This window comes from Staurois parvus, unplaced genomic scaffold, assembly GCF_062004578.1.
Source record: "Staurois parvus isolate SC_StPar_1 unplaced genomic scaffold, SC_StPar_1.0 ptg000154l, whole genome shotgun sequence".
NCBI classification, from domain to species: Eukaryota; Metazoa; Chordata; class Amphibia; order Anura; family Ranidae; genus Staurois; species Staurois parvus.
Window position 1 is genome coordinate 5,001,972 of NW_028317950.1, and position 19,121 is coordinate 5,021,092.

The 19,121-nt window shown below is 42.1% G+C and overlaps 1 protein-coding gene across 1 annotated transcript in view; it reads left to right on the top strand.

Annotated features, from left to right (window-relative positions):
- The first annotated feature begins 733 nt into the window (after positions 1–733).
- Positions 734–19,121, top strand: part of LOC149463436 (ficolin-2-like) — a 29,353-nt gene continuing 10,965 nt past the window's right edge. Inside the window, exons 1-6 of the mRNA XM_089674949.1 lie at positions 734–865; positions 4,970–5,083; positions 9,097–9,150; positions 14,278–14,301; positions 15,717–15,755; positions 16,207–16,334. Coding sequence (XP_089531075.1) covers positions 796–865; positions 4,970–5,083; positions 9,097–9,150; positions 14,278–14,301; positions 15,717–15,755; positions 16,207–16,334 — 429 coding nt within the window. The 5' untranslated portion in view covers positions 734–795. The remainder of the gene's footprint in view (positions 866–4,969; positions 5,084–9,096; positions 9,151–14,277; positions 14,302–15,716; positions 15,756–16,206; positions 16,335–19,121) is intronic.

The following is a 19,121-nucleotide window of genomic DNA, read 5'->3' on the forward strand; positions in this document are numbered from 1 at the left end:
GACCTGAGCAGCATTCACCTCTTACAGTGTAGGGGGAACCTACTACAAAAAGGTAGTTTTTTTTTTTTTGGTGCCCAGAGTTGGGTTCTCCATTCTCCCCCCAAAAAATTAAAAGTCAGCAATATGGCTACTGTATCTACTGACTTTTAATATAAGGACACTTGCCTTTCCAGAGATCCAGCAAGGTCCACACCCAAGCTGATTCTTCATCCGACTTTGGGTCCTTAGCGCTGGCATCTAAAGTAAAATAAACTGGCCTTCACATCCGGTTTCCCAGTGCGCATGCACAAGTCACGCTGCTGTTTGTGAATGGTTTCACAGTCATCTCGGACCTGTGATGTGTCCTAGAAGGCTGCAAGAGAAGAGGGGGGGTTACATTTGCTCAGGTCGCCTCGGCAGCAGGCATCTATCAAAACCAAGTACCCGCTCCCCTCCACCCCCCAAAAAGTGACTATCATTTAAGGGGAGATGGGTGAAATTCAGCTTTAAAAATGCAATGTAAAAGACTGAGTTGGGTTGATTACTAAAACATGGGGAAAAGAAAAACAACTTGTCACCCAAAGTGACCAGTTGGGTTTGTTACAAAGAAATTAAATAGAACTCTGAGTGGTCACTATGGGCAGCTGCTCCAATGCTGTGCTGATTGACTTTTCTCGTGAATCAGTCCCGCTGTGTTGAAGGAAAGGAAGGCGTGTGAGCAGGAGGGGTTAGAATAGAATTAGGTTCCCAGACGTTGCTCAGTTTGTTCTCAGAGCAGTTGAGTCCAGGGAAGAAGAAAGAATCACACAGGTAATCATGTGGATACCAAGGCTCCTAGCGTTCTGGACAGCGTCCTTTGTTTGTAGCGCCGATGATACCTGTCCAGGTAAGTCCTCTATATGATGCCGCTTCTTATTACTAATTACATACTGTCTATAGGGTATTGCTGAAACTGGTGAGAGTGGTACATAGACCTCCATTGGGGACCTGCATAGGAAGCACACAGGCATATATCCCCTACTGAGTGCCCTATGTCTCCTTTGAGATATGGAGATGATAATTTCAATGCATTATACAGTTTTGAAATGTATCATTTAAGTACTTTTCTGATCCATCTATTATTTTTTCATCATAATATAACATTACAGTTTTTAGCTCAATTGTGGTCATCATGGTATCCTACCAGGCCCTTGACATTTTACTCTATGTGCTCCTGAACTATTAAAATGACCTAGAAATGCTCCTGCTTGGGGACTCTTTAGATAAGATCTTTGAGTCCCCGGGTTTGCAAACTATCGGTTACTCATTATTAAGGGTTCTCTTATTACATGCTAGATTTTTTTTAAACAAAAAATAATTTTTAATAAGTATTCAAATGGTAACACCAACAATTCTGACAAAGACATGCACCTATATTCTATGTATTGGAATTCATTTACTTAAGGCAAATAGAGTGCATTTTGTAAGTGCAGTGGCTCTATAGCAGGGGCGGACTGACAACTCATGGGGCCCCGGGCAATAGGGGATCATGGGGCCCCTGTGTCCTTGCCCAAACTCAAAAAAGCCTATGAAAAGGGTACCAGGGGCATCTCATGGGGCCCCCTACTGACTCCGAGCCCTTGGGCAGTGCCCGAGTTTCCAAATGGTCAGTCCGCCCCTGCTCTATAGCTTAGTAAATGAGCAAAGCTCTGCTGATTTCCATCATCCAGTCATGTGTTTCAGGGATCTTGTTGCCGTGCAGCGGTGCGATGGCGACGGATCCCCTCGAGTCAAAGCGGTGCGAGTGCGCAGGGGTGGGAGCGTGCGGCCGTGCATGCGCAGTAGCGTGGGAAAACTCGCGCATGCGCAGTAGCGCACACGTCACGTCAGATGGGCTATTTAAACCTGCTTAGTAGTAAAATCATTGCCTTCTGGTCTACAACGTTCCTGCATATATTCCTGATCCTGATACCGGTATTCTGCATTACCTGACTAAGATAGAAATCCGCCTGCACTGGCCCTGGCTATCCCTGACCATCTGCTTGCCTGCTCCTTCTGTACTTTATCTGCCCGCTTGATACTGACCCGGCTTGTCTGACTCTGCTACATTATTCTGCCTGCACCTGCACCTGGCTTGCATCTTGTCGTCTACCATACTCACCTGCCGCTGCACCCACGGTTCTGCATCTGGCCTACATCCGGGTCACCGCCATATCTGTCTGCTACTGCATCCACACACCGGTGCCCGGTCCTAATCCGCATCCTGACTGCCGCCACACCTGCTTGCTGCTGCACCTACGCTCCTGCACCCGCACCTGGCTTGCGTCCGGATCTCCTGGGTCCCCAGCTACCTGCCATCAGCTTCAGATCTACAGGGCACTCCTGCCACTCCTGGCTCTGCGCCCTCTGTTCCCACTATCAGGGGCTCCGAGCGGGAGTTGTAAGAGGATGCTCTCTCTCCACGTCAGACTCCCCAACCAGGTACGTGACAATGTGCAAGCAAAAATGGTGTTTTTTTTTTAAATTCTCCTTGCATGTGATTGAGTATTCTTCGTAAAGTGAAGCCTTCACCTCATCTACTAAGCCCCGAAGCAAGGGCACTTGCAAAGTGCTCAGCCTATTTACCTTTAAAAATCAACCCCATTAAGTCAGAGGAATACATAAGACAAAGTACGTAGAGACTTGGCAAGTTCTGAAATGGCTAAAGACAAAAGAAATGAGAAATCTCACACTGCCTATCTCTGACACCAACACCAAGGGGTATAGGTAAAAAAACATTCACTGTACAGGTGTCTTAACCAGTAGCACGGGCACCACAAATATTTGCTGTATTGTTTGTAATGTAATTATCTCCTTTGATCATTAGCTCCATCTAGTAGCCATAATGCAGTATTTTCTTTTTTTTTTGGTTGAGATATTTCAGTGAAATTTCATACATAGACCCAACATTTGGTGTAGGCAGCTTAAAAAAAACATTACTGAGCGTCTGACCCTTCCCACTCTATCCAAATTAAAAAAAAAGAAAACATTTTTTTTTCCTGAACTTGGCTTTAAAGGAAACCTGTATCTAGAGAAAATGTTTGCTATTGCTGTCCTATTTCTGAAAATGCTGGTAACCTGGATTTTTTTGGCTACCCTTAAGCCCGACCTCAACCCAGTGATGAGATGTCCCCTCCTACCTAACCTCTGCCCCTGCCTACTCACAGGGCCTCCTTACCACCTTATGCTCCTCTCTGCCCAGTCACAGTTCCTAACTGCCCAGGTCATAGCACCTTCTTCCCACCTACTGAGCCTCCTCCCACCTCAACTCCCAGGTCATGGCACTTCCTTCCCACCCATTTCATCTCCTTTCCAGTGCCTAGGTCATAGCACCTTCCTCCTACAAAATCTACTTCCCACCTCACCACCTAGGCCATAGCACCTCCCACCATCTCATTCACCTTCTCCAGCCCAGGTCATAGCACCTTCCACCAACTCTCTGAACCTCCCTCTAACCTCAGCATCCAGATCATAACACCTCCCTCCTATTCATTTTATTCCACCTTTCCCCCACCCAAGTCATGTTAAATCACAACACCTTTCATTGACCTTTCTTTGAGGCCAATGTTCACATGCATGAGTTCAGCTGGCAAGATTTCAGGCAAAGGATGAGCAGCGGCCAGGTAAAGATCTTGGGACAGCAGTTACATAGCTGGCCAAGTATAGCAAGTCCATCTAGTTCAACCAGCAGGCTAGAAAAGCTCCATATACAGAACCCTCTTTCCACAGTTGATCCAGAAGAAGTCAAAAGACCAATGTAGGCAAGTATAATATATGCTGGATGTGTTGGGGAGGTGGAGGGAAGTTAGAAAGGAACAGCGGCATCAATCTATAAAAGTAAAGTCAATCATAACCCTTTTCAGACATCAGCCTTAGCTAAAGAGACCTGCACCACTTACCGTCATATGTATTTTTATTTTCTTGCATGCACACCTATCCTTTTAAACTGCATTTCTATCTTTTACAATATGGGTACATGCAAAGATACAGAAACAGGAGACCAAAAGAACTTCACTAGACACAGGCTAAGGGTTTTGATGGTGTCAAATGTAAAGTGGCTGAACAATACATACACTCAAGGCCTTGGGCTGGGCCTGCATTTAGAAATATAAAATTGACTGCAATGACTTGGCACCAACCCTTATTAGCCAGGCTTCTTGTCGCCCCCAGGCCCTTCATTTGACTATATCTCCTCTTCACACCTGGAATACAAAGATAAAACCTTTCTCTCACTGTCCCCCAGGAGCACACAACACAGGCCTACTTAACAGGATTCTTCTCCCTTTCCACCCAGAGTGGCTCACATGCCTGCTCCTGGTTGGCGAATTTACCCTTCTCTGCCCTTTCCCTCCCAATACCCCCAATGACCTGTCCACAGCTCCTGCCCTGGAGCTTTTTGCCAGCAATCACAGTAGGGATAGACTGCAGAAGCCCCCTCATCCCCGTCCATGACATGTCCACAAATAAAGACCTCTTGTCATTCTTTGTGCAAATTTTGGCACACCATAGAATGGTATCAGAATACCAAAAATATTTAAACCATGGAAAAAAAACTTAAAACATAGGCAAAGTAACTTGTTATATGCAGTGCAGAGGGGTGAGGAATGCAAAGGCCTGTACATTGGAGAAATAAAACAACCTCCCAACAAACCAATGGCCTAATGTAGAAGGACAAATTCTACCGGTCAAAAATGTCAATAGCAGAATCTGCTTCTCCTAGACACTTAACAATCAGCTATTCCATTACACCCACTCCAAAGCTGCCAGGGCACTCTTAGCTACTCTGGGGAAGAAAATATCTGTGCAGCCCAATTGTCCAGCAGCCTTTGGAAGGATCTAAGAATAACTGATTTGTAAGGGGCCAGGGACACTTGTCCTGCTTGCATTTCTTCTCCACTGAATGTTGAATTTTCACTTTACTGCCAAAAGAGGAATCCCTTTTAATATTCTGTCCTGTTCCTCCCACTTGCAGATGTAAAAGTCATAGGACTTGGAGATTCTGATAAACTGACCATTCTCAGAGGATGTCCTGGTATTCCAGGATCCCTCGGACAGAAAGGAGAAGCTGGAGGCGTTGGTATGAAAGGCAAGTAAAATTCATATAAAGAATAAGGTTTATCTAGGCAGTTCTCAACCTTGTTATCATGAAGGAACCTTTGAAATAATGTTCAGGTCTCAGGGATCACTGTGCATTAGCTAAACCATGTTGTTGGTCAAAGGGCACACTTACACTGGTGGTCATTAGAAAGAATGCCCATTACAGTCATGGTCAGAGTAGTGTCTCAGTGTAATGGTGGATAGTAGGAAGAATTCTTTCTTTACAGACAACATGATCACTGGTGTATAAGATGCAAGAAGAAAATCTCCACTAGTCCAATGCCAATGGTTCAGTCAAGATTTTATATACAGTGGGGCAAAAAATTATTTAGTCAGCCACCAACTGTGCAAGTTCTCCCACTTGTAATTGGCATCATAGGTAGACGTCAACTATGAGAGACAAAATTAGAAAACAAAACCAGACAATCACATTGGCTGATTTGGAAAGAATTTATTTGCAAATTATGGTGGAAAATAAGTATTTGGTCACCTACAAACAAGCAAGATTTCTGGCTCTCACAGATCTGTATCTTCTTCTTTAAGAGGCTCCTCTGTCCTGCACTCATTACCTGTATCAATGGCACCTGTTTGAACTTGTTATCAGTATAAAAGACACCTGTCCACAACCTCAAACAGTCACACTCCAAACTCCACTATGGTGAAGACCAAAGAGCTGTCGAAGGACACCAGAAACAAAATTGTAGACCTGCACCAGGCTGGGAAGACTGAATCTGCAATAGGCAAGCAGCTTGGTGTGAACAAATCAAGTGTGGGAGCAATACTTAGAAAATGGAAGACATACAAGACCACTGATAATCTCCCTCGATCTGGGGCTCCAAGCAAGATCTCACCCCGTGGGGTCAAAATGATCACAAGAACGGTGAGCAAAAATCCCAGGACCACACGGGGGGACCTAGTGAATGACCTGCAGAGAGCTGGGACCAACGTAACAAAGGCTACCATCAGTAACACACTACGCCACCGGGGGCTCAGATCCTGCAGTGCCAGATGTGTCCCCCTGCTTAAGCCAGTACATGTCCGGGCCTGTCTGAAGTTTGCTAGAGAGCATTTGGATGATCCAGAAGAGGACTGGGAGAATGTCATATGGTCAGATGAAACCAAAATAGAACTGTTTGGTAGAAACACAACTCGTCGTGTTTAGAGGAGAGAGAATGCTGAGTTGCATCCAAAGAACACCATACCTACTGTGAAGCATGGGGGTGGCAACATCATGCTTTGGGGCTGTTTCTCCGCAAAGGGACCAGGACGACTGATCCATGTACTGGACAGAATGAATGGGGCCATGTATCGTGAGATTTTGAGTGCAAACCTCCTTCCATCAGCAAGGGTATTGAAGATGAAACGTGGCTGGGTCTTCCAACATGACAATGATCCCAAACATACCGCCCAGGCAATGAAGGAGTGGCTTCGTAAGAAGCATTTCAAGGTCCCGGAGTGGCCTAGCCAGTCTCCAGATCTCAACCCCATAGAAAACCTTTGGAGGGAGTTGAAAGTCCGTGTTGCCCAGTGACAGCCCCAAAACATCACTGCTCTAGAGGAGATCTGCATGGAGGAATGGGCCAACATACCAGCAACAGTGTGTGCCAACCTTGTGAAGACTTACAGGAAACGTTTGACCTCTGTCATTGCCAACAAAGGATATATAACAAAGTATTGAGATGAACTTTTGATATTGACCAAATACTTATTTTCCACCATAATTTGCAAATAAATTCTTTCCAAATCAGCCAATGTGATTGTCTGGATTTTTTTTCTCATTGTGTCTCTCATAGTTGAGGTCTACCTATGATGCCAATTACAGGCCTCTCTCATCTTTTTAAGTGGGAGAACTTGCACAATTGGTGGCTGACTAAATACTTTTTTTCCCCACTGTGTGTGTGTGTGTGCGTGTGTGTGTGTATATACATACATACATACATACATACATACATACATACACACTCTATATAAACATAGTGTTGGCAAACCAATACTATTAAAGGATAAGTTCACCTTTTTGACAAAAAATAATAAATCACATTTTTTTGCAGGTAAAAAAAATGTGCATTTATTATTTTTGTCTGCAGGAGCCTGGAAAGCATTGCACCATGCAGATCTTCCGCAGACCTGTCAGAATATCAGCTTGTTGTACAGGATGTACAGTCAAGCAGACATTCTGACAGGAAGCTTCAATGAACTACCATGGTGCTCCACAGTGCCATGGTAGGTTATTGAAAACTACAAGCTGACAGCCGGTAAGGCTGTCGGGACTTGTAGGCGCTCATTCACAGGACTCTGTGAATGAGTGATGCAGCCATGTGGGGGGAGCTCTGCATGGCCATGCCGTTTTAAAATCTGACAGCACGGAAAAACTTCTCCCCATATTGTCCATCTGTCAGAGGAAGGAGGGGCAGACGGCGGCTGCAGGTATGAGAGCATGTTACATGTTGGACCCTAAAAACGGGTGAACTTATCCTTGAAGGCAGAACTAAACCCACCAATTTAACTCAAGTTAGAAATATTTAATAAAAAAAGGTTATTAAAACCTCTTCCAATAATTTTTATGGTTTTTCCAATGAGAAAAAGAAAGTATACAAAACATAGTGGGGTTGACACATGAGTACAATCGTCAGGGTTATTATATCCTTAATTAAACATACTGGAACACTTCCTCCACAGGGACGGCTAGATATCATAGCTTCTCTTACACATTTCCAGTGATGACCTGCCCTATACCTGGACAATACACCAATAACAATAAATGAGTTTTATTAAAATGACAATAAGCAACTGGTAAAGAGGATTGACAGTAGCAGAGTCAACACATTATTGATCACCAAAGTATATAGAAACTGAGATAAATAGAGATTGCATCCTTTCCCATTAGTCACCTGTGAATGGCCCTGCCAAAACACACTTGGTGAATGAGAGAGAAACGACTCTACCAGCAACAATAACAGAGGTAAATATAACTGAATTGTAAGAATATAAATAGCTAAGTGGCCTATCTACAATGCTTAGGTCCAGGGGCGGACTGACAACTCATGGTGCCCCCGGGCAATAGGGGATCATGGGGCCCCTGTGTCCTTGCCCAAACTCAAAAAAGCCTATGAAAAAGGTACCAGGGGCATCTCATGGGGCCCCCTACTGACCCCGGTCCCTCGGGCAGTGCCCAAGTTCCCAAATGGTCAGTCCGCCCCTGCTTAGGTCCTATCTAGCTACTGGACAGTGGAGTAGATATAAGCAAAGTCTGCTTGGTGTAGGGCACTTTAACCTGGAGTGAGAGCGTTCATCCTTCAGTTGAAATTATATACAATCCGCAGGTAAAGAAAACACTCCCTAAAGAATACTAAAGTAATTGAAGATGGATGGAAGTCCCCTTTGAATTGAGTTTCACTGGCAGCTAACAGGACCTAGCAGGAACCAACAGGATCAGTAAACACAAGGAAGGCCAAAGAGCTCTCACTGTACAGATGCCCTTTCGATGTGGTCAACTTACTTGATATAGGGAGCCTTAAGTGCGGACCCAGACATCCGAAAAGGGTCGCACATTATATTCCGTTAATGTAATGCTAGAGCAAACGTATCAGAGATGCAACTGTATATGGTCAGAGGCTACGGGCTTGCTACAAGAGATGATCAGAGACTGCTTACTTGCTGTAGTTGTTCAAGACTGTAAGCAAACTATAGGTGTTTTAGACTGGGGGCATGCTTTAGGAGGCAGTTATGGGCTAACAAAACATTACATGAGACTGCTAGAAATCGCTGCCTTTACAGGACAATAGAAAAACACATAATACTCTATTCAGGGGCCCAGAGGACTGCACAAAAAGTGCCAAAAAAGACCGCACGTTGAGTACTAGGAGTGCAAAGACTAGTGTCAGGTGGAATATATAGGAAAAAGCACTATACCAATATTAAAGTGTGTTGTGATGTGTTGGCACTCTGATGGTATTCACAGGTTTTATGGTTATCATTTTGATTATAAATTTATTTATTTAGGAGAAAAGGGAAGTCAGGGGACTGCAGGAAAAGCTGGTCCTCCGGGTGAAAAAGGTTTGTAAAACTCAAAACTCTATCTGTATCCTTTGCCTGTAGTCTGACTTCTGCTCCCTGTGCAATCAAACCTGGTGTAAGAAGGAAGGATTTGGGTTTATAGAGCACTGGGCTGACTTTTCATTGGGGTGCAACCTATATGCTAGAGATGGTTTGCACCTAAATAGAAGGGGGTCTGCTGTGCTAAAGGAGAGGTTTATGGGAAGGCTGGAGGAGTATTTAAACTAGGATCAAGGGGGGTTGGAGAATTAGATTATAACGGGGTAGACCGATCAGACAGGGGTCAGTACTTATTGGTGGGTGAAATGGGGAAAGATAGGAGGAAGGCTATGGCAGATGATAAGAAGGTTCCCATGTTACAAACAAACAGTGGAATTGGTACCATTTGTATTAAAATACAAAATATGAAAAATACATGTGAACAAGGTGTCAAAGGATTAAAGTGTTTGTTCACCAATGCCAGAAGTCTGCCAAGCATAATTTGTGAGTTGGAAGCTTTGGTGCACGAAGAAAACTATAATTTAATTGATATTGCTGAATCTTGGCTTCATTCTTCACATGACTGGGCCATTAATATTCCTGGCTATGTTCTCTTTCGGAGAGACAGGGTAAATAGGAAAAGTGGTGGTATCTGTCTCTATGTGAGAACTGATCTCAGTTTAAGTGTGAAAGAGGACCTAGTTGATGGAGAGTGTGATGAGGCTGAAGTATTATGGGTGGAACTGCACATATGGGTGTGTACTACAAAGGTAATCATTGAAGTTTGTTATAGGTCTCCCAGTATTAATGAGGAGGTGGAGACTCGGCTCCTTGCACAGATCAAAAGGGCTGCAAGGGCTGTGACAGTGATAATAATGGGGGATTTTAACTACCCGGAAATTGACTGGAGTAATGGTACTGCAGGAACAGTACAAGAGCAATAATTTTTAAACCTATTACAGTACAATTTTATGGTACAGTTCATAGTGATCCCAACTAGGAATGATGCTGTGCTGGACCAGGTAATCTCAAACCATGCAGAGCTTATTACGAATGTCCATATAAAAGAACATCTGGATAGCAGTGGCCATATTATGATTTCCTTTATTGTTAGCTGTAAACAGCGAGCACATACGGGAAAAATAAAAATGCTCAATTTTAAGAGAGCTAATTTTCCAAGGCTGAGAGCTGCTCTCCAAGACTTAGACCGGGAGGGAATATTGGCATCAATGAACAAAAACACAGAAATGGGAGTTCTTCAAAGACTGTATTTGAACACACTGCAAAATATATTCCCAATGGACAACAAGTTTAAAAGGCTAAAAATCAAACCTATGTGGCTTACGGCCAAAGTTAGAAAAGCTATAGATAATAAGAAAAGAGCTTTTATTACATATAAAAATGAAGGAACGCTATCATCGTTTAAACATTACAAAGAATGTAACAGAAAATGCAAAAAGGAAATAAAGGCCGAAAAATTGAAAACAAACGACAGATTGTAAAAGATAGCAGGTCCAACCCCAAAAAATTATTCACATATAATAATAGTAAAAAGGTTCGGTCTGAGCATGTAGGCCCTTTACAAAATAATCTAGAATGGGTAACTGGGGACAAAGAGAAGGCAAATTTATTAAATACCTTCTTCAGCTCTGTGTATGTAAAGGAGCATGAGGGAGCTCTTGTCCACAATGGACATGGTATTGACACAGCTCCAGATAATGCATATTGGCTCGCAATTGATATGATCTAAAAATATTTAGACAGAATAAAGGTGAATAAAGCACCTGGACCGGATGGCATATATCGGTCTTTAAAGAATTGAGCTCTATCATTTCAAAGCCATTTCTTCTAATTTTTAGGGACTCTTTAATGACTGGCATAGTATCATTGGATTGGCATAAGGCCAATGTGGTGCCAATATTTAAAAAGGGGTCAAAATCTTTACCAAGTAATTATCAGGTTCCTGCCCGGCCTATAGCCAGATAGCGGCCGGCAAAACACCTCGTCCCTCTGGGTGGACGTCATATGGCGTCCTTTCAGGCATGTGCAGTTTGCCTGTCCGCAGAGCCGTGCAGCATTGCAATCTGTCACCGGCCGTGTACCTCGGACACGGGTCTGTGTACCGGCCCTGTTGCTGGTACCATGTGACCTGCTGTGACCAATTACAGCAGGTCACTTAACAGTTGTATACAATGGAAAGCTTCCTTTCATGCCATCCATTGTATACAAGGATGGCTAGCTGTGAATGGTCACAGCGATCACATGCACAAGCTGGGCCAATCCCAGCCCAGCTGTGTCATGTGATTAGCTGTGGCCAAGTCACAGTTAAGAAAAAAAAAATTTCATTCAGGTAAATGCTTGCTTATAGCAAAGTAATTCTTTGCTACAAACAAATTGTGTAAAATAAAAAAAAAAATACTGATCACTTCCCCAAAGTAGTACAATGTTACAGTGGTAGCATTATACTACGTTGGTCATAGTGAAATATGGAAAAAAAAATCTTAAAATAAGAGAAAAAAATGTAATAAATTTAAAAAAATTATCAATTTTTTTTCATACTGTCACCAGTCAGTGTCCCTGATCACTGCCATGCCAGTTATATGATTATGCTGTACTGCACTGAAAAATTATAACTTCAAAAAACTCGCCATGCCTCTTATGAAATACGTCGGACTGTCTACTTTGCAAAAAGGGGTCAATTGGGGGATATCTGTACTGTTCTGACATTCTTGACCTCAAGAAATTAGATTGGCCGTCAGTACTTCAGGATTGATCAATATTCAGATCTATACCATAGTTTGTGAACTCTATAACTTACCTACCGACTAAATAATACATCCTAATTTGGGTTATTTGCACCAAAGACATGTAGTAAAATACATTTTGGCCTAAATTTCTGAAGAACAATTATTTATTTGCAAACTTTTATAACAGAAACAAAGAAAAACGTGTCTTTTTTTGTTAATTTAGCAAAAAATAAAAACCCTAGCGGTGATTAAATACCACCAAAAGAAAGCTCAAGTTGTGTGAAGAAAATGATAAAATTTTAGTTTGGGTACATTGTTGTATGACCGCTGTGACAGTATGAACGGTGAGGTGATCGATGGACGCTATGTGTCACCTCGCATTCGGTCATACTTGGGAGTATAAGGTGAAATCCACTCCGGGTTTTCTGGGCCACTAGGGCAGAGGTGGTTCCGGAGCGCATTTTGTGGTCCACTGATGACCACCATCAGGTGCTATAAATAAGGCAGGGCTGGAGCAAGAAGCTGCTCATGGCCTGGGACTCAGAGAGCCATTGACTGAAGACTGAGAGACTGAGAGAGCTGTGCATGAAAGTGTGTGTTATACAAACAAGAAAAAAGGTTTGCTTATTGTTTCATTTTGTTGGTGACAGGGAAAATCCCTTCACCAGTGAGATAGGAAAAGTTGTGTGTTTAGTTAGCGCCTGGATGGCAAGAGTTTATTTTGCTGTTTTGTTTGTTTCTATATTTTGCAAACCTTTGAATAAAACTGACGACCAGTCAGATTTTTAACCACTTCCTTTCCGGACACTTTTACACCCTTCCTGTCCAGGGCAATTTTCAGCTTTCAGCACTATCACACTTTGAATGACAATTGCGCGGTCATGCAACACTAGCAATATGAATTTTTTAGCATTTTTTTGAGACAAATAAAGCTTTATTTTGGTAGTATTTATTCACCACTGGGAATTTAATTTTTTTTTGCTATGTTAATTAAAAAGTCCAAACATTTTGTAAAAAAGTGTTTTTCTTATAAAATTTTGCAAATTAATATTATTTCATCATAAAATCTTGGCCAAAATTTGTTCCGTTTATATTTTTAGTAAAAGAAAAAATAATCCAAATTAGTTTATACCCAAAAATTATAATTTTTAAACTTGTTTTAATTTTTTTTTTTTATATTTATTATTTTGGGGTTTTTTTTTTACATACTGTCACCCTAGCAGTACAGTGTCACCATGGTGACACTGTACTACTTGTGGTTGGGTGATGAAGATTTTTTTTTTTTACACTGATTGCTTTTACACCCATAAAGGATGTAAAAGCAATCGTTCCTCCTTCTCTCTAGCTGCATTATTGCAGCCATTGAGAACTACTGAGTGAGCTGTGATTGGTCACAGCTTGTCACACGGTACAAGGCTGTTGTGAATAGCCTTGTACCATGTGACCTCTGTGACCATTCACAGATTTCTCACGTAGTAAGCAATGATGTCACAAGTGACATCTTGCTTACTACTCTGCATGTGATCGCTGATTGGCTAATCAGCGATCACATGATCGGGACCTCGCACAGAGGACGTCCGACGATCGGTGTTTCACTGTGTCCGGAGGACACAGCGGGCACTGGATCACGGTACTGCGCGCTCCCAGGGAGCGCGCACAAGCGGGGGGCTGGGAAAGCTATTTATAAACGGCCACCCGCCCCTGCACTGCCACGGGAGGTGGTTAAAGAAAGCGTGCGGTCTACATTTTTCCCAGGGAAGGTGATCCCCCACCTGAGCTAACCCCACAATATATATATATATATATATATATATATATATATATATATATATATATATATATCAGCACAGTATACCAAGTGGAGAAGTGTGGACTATATGATGTACAGCAGAGCCTTCAGAGTTGGGTGGTCTGAATTATACAACATTTAGCACAGGATACAGAGTGAGGCAGTTGCAGTCTGTATTTTACACATTTACAGTGCTACATACGAAACAGAGTAATCCCCAATACTGTATATGGTCATCAGCCCCAGGTTATCTGGATGATATCCGCCATTCATAAATTTAATAGTTGCCAAAATTTGATGGAGAACAGGCTGCACCCTAACTGGCATGTGTACACCATCAGTTGTCACCTTTCAGAAGACAGCCATTGGCTGTGCAATTTGGACCTTATATAATTTAAGTTGAATAATAAGTAATCTCTGACAGTAAAAATGAAGTCTATTTGATCACTGTAGGTTAGGACTTCTCTTTTTCAGTTTTTATTGTTGAAAAGGGTCATTAGAGACCACCAGAAGCCCTCGGGCTCAGGTAACATGTCCTCTCTCTACAAATTAAAGCCTATAATAATGTACACACTTATACTGCAATACTGAAGCTTCTCATATTTGTTTTAGGTGTGGGAGAAAAAGGAGAAAAAGGTAAGACTTACAAAGGTTTTCTCTTTTACAGAATAATATTTAATGGGTTAAAGACCTCAGACATGCAACGTACATAAAAAAACAAACAAAAACACCTCACCGAGGTACACAGGGCATACCGGAAATATAACGTGCAAGTAATTATAATCTCCCCAGAAATATACAGTACAAACCATTGGTTACTTTGATCTACCTTTAGTTTTCTGCTCCCCCCAATTTCTAGATATTCTGATATGCTTTTCCTGACATCCCCTAGCAATGTCTATTGCTGTCTTCCTCTTCCATATTATTTTGGATAATTGTACACTGCAATTAGACATTTCCCTGACTAGAACCGAACTCCCCTAGGAACTGCTATACTAAAAACTCAGCTGCACCTTTGCTCAAGCCCAACTTGTTAAATCAAAGAGACCATACCTGTGTGGAATTTTATGGCCTTAGCATTCCTTTATTAACTCCTTGGTACCGAGCGTACACAAATATGCAGCCTCTCGGCGGCTGAGCGTTGGGGCTGGCCACATATTTGTGTACCCAATGTAAACAAAAGATGTGCTGACAGCATGATCCCTACGTGCTCCTGGCACATTTACCAGCACCTCACGGAAAGGTCCTAATCTCTATTTGTGGTCGGGGGTTTTCCGTTCATGTGACCGCCGTGACCGCCAATCATGGCGGTCACATTACTCTATACCCCGTCCCACAAAACCTTCAAAGGACCAGGAGACACCGGCACCAAGGGGTTAAAATCTAAATGAATCAATTCTATAACAACTGAAAAAGTAAAGTAAAATTTTATTATAGACACAAAATTGTGAACCCAAACACTACCAGTGGCAACCAACTTTGATTTGATATGCCCCCAAATGCACCAAATTGCCTTGGGGACAATTACACAAAATAACTTCAGAAGCATCCCATTCCACCCATACTGGGTTATTCCAACAGACTGTTGCGAAAAGAGAAGCTGTACCTCAAAGGCGGTCCCTATGAGGATGAACACATTCAAGGACTGTGCAACTCGCACAATAGCAGCCATGACCTACATAATGAAATATACAATAAAATTAGTTAGGGAGGGAGGGCAGAAGGAAAGCGCATCCAAAGTCAGTTGGCCTTAGACTAAAGAAACTTTGCTACACCCCTTATACATGCTCCGAAGACATCTCATTACCAAGCTTGATCCCTCTGATCAGGTTAGATCCACTTTTCCATTGCTCTAAACCCATAATCCTACTTAACACATTATGAGCTTTGCCACCCCTTCTACCATGGCAGACTTGTAGGCCCCCTATGTCTTGCTTCTTGCTCCAGGCCTATCTTCAAGGAAACTTGCATAAGAGAAACACAAAGGCCTTTATTTTGGACCTGTTATTTTTAAATTAAAACTAGCTGCCTTTATTTTGTATTTATGACAGGAGAGAGAGGGGACTCTGGAGTAACGGAATCTTTGTATGGTAAGTTTAAACTTTCCATAGAGAACGTGTATTTCTTATGCATAGTGGTGGGCAGGCAGCTTAATTGTTCTTTTCCCGTTTCCCACTACTGTGAAGAGTTAACAATTACCCAAACACATAACTTTAGATAGCTTGGTTGTTAAAAGGTTGGAATGTTTACCTGGTAGCCCTGGGTTGTTGTATTTGATTTCTACCAAGGAGTTTTTATATGTGTATTTTGATAAGAGCAGAAACAATAGATTAAATGCTTTTAACATTTCAATGATCCTGCATTCTCTGTATGGCTTTGTAATATCTGCTGTGTTCTATAAAAGAGTATTGTTTCAGATTTCTCATTCCATTTCAAGGTTTAGTGAGTCACAATGGAAATCTCTTGGTTTTTTTTTAGCATATTGTGTTATGAGGATTAGTATATCCCCAAGTAAATATTTACCTTCTCAACCTCTCACAGGTTTGAAAAACTGTAAAGAACTTCTGCAGCAGGGTACAGTGCTAAGTGACTGGTACACCATATACCCAGATGGTCAGAAGCCCATGAAAGTGCTGTGTGATATGTATACTGATGGAGGAGGCTGGATTGTAAGTCATCAAATCAATGCAGCTAAGGAAAGAAAAAAAAAAGGATAAAATTACTAAAGTGAATGTATAATTCTATTCCGATGTTTCACAACCTTTTTGAGACCATGGCCCAGTGTGTTCTGTTAGTGGATCCTGCTCAGATGCTCACACACTGTAGTTAGTAGCTGACATTTTATTAGGTGCTCATAGCTGCCATTATACATGTGTCTGCTTCTTCAGAACTACAACCAAAGAGAGTCAATAACACAGTTGTACCAGTATCTAAGTAGTGAGACCCCTAGAGGCCATACACAGCATATTACATATTGCTACAACCTTTCTCTTTTAAATAAAAGAACAATGAAATATAACAAACACAAAATGGTGAAGTAGAACATAGCTATAAATTAGATATAATCCTTGAGGTGAGCCGGCTTTCTGATTGTTCTGCCAGCTCGCGTAACATATGAGGTTTCTTCACACAAATCTTGGTGTTCTTCTGATTCTGGCAGTCTATTTTCTGGGACTGTCTCTCTCTGCCTAGAGACCTCCCTATGCTCCTCAGCAGTTCCTGTTTCTTTGTTGCTGGTATTCATAGTCTCATCGCTTTGAGTGTCCATATACTGTTCCCAGGGCCCTGTATCATCTCCTTCTTGTGTTTTTCTCAGATGTCTCCGATTTCTCCTCCATCTTCTTCCTTCCTCTTTCTGTACAACCTTCACTTTTTTCCAGTGTTTGTCATATTTGCCTATTGGCTGAATCCGTACATTTTCATTGCTCTGGAGAACAGGCAGATCTTTTGCAGATTTATTATAATAGAAAGCTTGCCTATCTTGATTCTTCGTTAGTTTGGCTTTAAGGGCTCATTCACACTAGGCTGTTTTGCCAACGCTTGCCAAACGCCCCTATAGCATTTGGCAAGCGTTGGTCCGGCGTTTGCAGAGCGTTTTTTAACACTCGGCAAACGCTCCGCAAACGCCGCATGCGCGGTTTAGCGGCGGTTGCTAGGCGTTTGCCGAGCGTTAATAACGCCCCATAAACGCCTATAATGCAGTTTGAGTGGTGTTACCGCTCCGCAAACGCCCCGCAACCGCGTCACAACCGCACCGCAAACGCCGGCCGGGCGTTTGCGGAGCGGCACCATAGATGAGAATAGGAGCCTTCAAAAGCCTCCTGACTCGTCCAGAGGCGTCCGTTTTGCCGCGACGCGACGCAAACGCTCCCGTTAGAACAGCACCATGTGCTGTAATGTGCAGAATTGGCAGAGGCGTTTGGAAAGCGGTAAAAACGCTTCCCAAACGCCTCTCTGCCGCCTGCACACAAGGCTAGTGTGAACGTAGCCTAACATTGCCCACAAGCTTTGGCTTTAGTAGTTGACCTGCAGTTGGTAGGAGAGTCCTTGTACATCTACTCATAAGCCGCTGTGCTGGACTGGTGTCTAGGCTTTGTGTGGGTGTGTTTCTGTGGTCCAGTATAGACAGGTATATCTCTGTACCTGCCTGTTTTGCCTTTTGCATGAGTCTTTTGGCTGTTTTTACTGCTGACTCCGCTTCACCATTACTCTGTGGATATCCAGGAGATGATGTCTGGTGCTCAAATTCCCACCTCTCCCTGAATTTTTTGAATTCTTCTGATGCAAATTGAGCAGCATTGTCAGAGAACACAATATCCGGAATGCCATATCTGGCAAAATGGGCCTTGAGTTTTTTAATTACTGTTTTGGCCCTTGTGTCCTGTAAGTAGTCTATCTCCCAGAAGTTGGAAAAATAGTCCACAGTTACCAGATATTCCTTGTCGTTCCACATGAACAGATCTGTTCCTACTTTTGACCATGGTCTGTTTGGAATTGGATGTGGTTGCAATGTCTTTCGGTTGCTTATCATTGCACGATGCACATATTTCACACTGTGCTATAAAGTTTATGTGGTTATTCATTCCAAGCCAATAAACATATTCTCGTGCATGACGTAGACATCCTTCTACACCTAAGTGAGTCGAGTGCAATCTTTCTATAATGTCTCTTCTAAGGGATTTTGGTATGACAGCCCTTTCTCCTTTAACCATTTCAATACCGTGCAATTTTACACCTTCCTGCCCAGGCCATTTTTCACGTTTCAGCGCTCTCACAATTTGAATGACAATTGCGCAGTCATACAACACTGTACCCAAACTAAAATTTTATCATTTTCTTCACACAACTAGAGCTTTCTTTTGGTGGTATTTAATCACCACTGGGGTTTTTATTTTTTGCTAAATTAACAAAAAAAGGCCAAAAATGTTGAAAAAAATACACGTTTTTCTTTGTTTCTGTTATAAAAATTTACAAATAAATAATTGTTCTTCATAAATTTAGGCCGAGATGTATTCTGCTACATGTCTTTGGTGAAAATAACCCAAATTAGGATGTATTATTTAGTTTGTAGGAAAGTTATAGAGTTCACAAACTATGGTATAGATCTGATTATTGATCAATCCTGAAGTACTGACGGCCAATCTAATTTCTTGAGGTCTAAGAATGTCAGAATAGTACAGATATCCCCCAAATGACCCCTTTTTGCAGAGTAGACAGTCCGACGTACTTCATAAGAGGCATGGCGAGTTTTTTGAAGTTGTATTTTTTTTGTCATAATTTTTCGGAAAATGAAAAAATTAAAAAAATTATTTTCACAGCGTTATCATATAACTGGCATGGCGGTGAACAGGGACACTGACTGGTGACAGTATGAAAAAAAAAAATATATATATATATTTTTAATTTTTTTTAATTTTTTTTATTATTTTTAATTTTTTATTACTTTTTTTTAATTT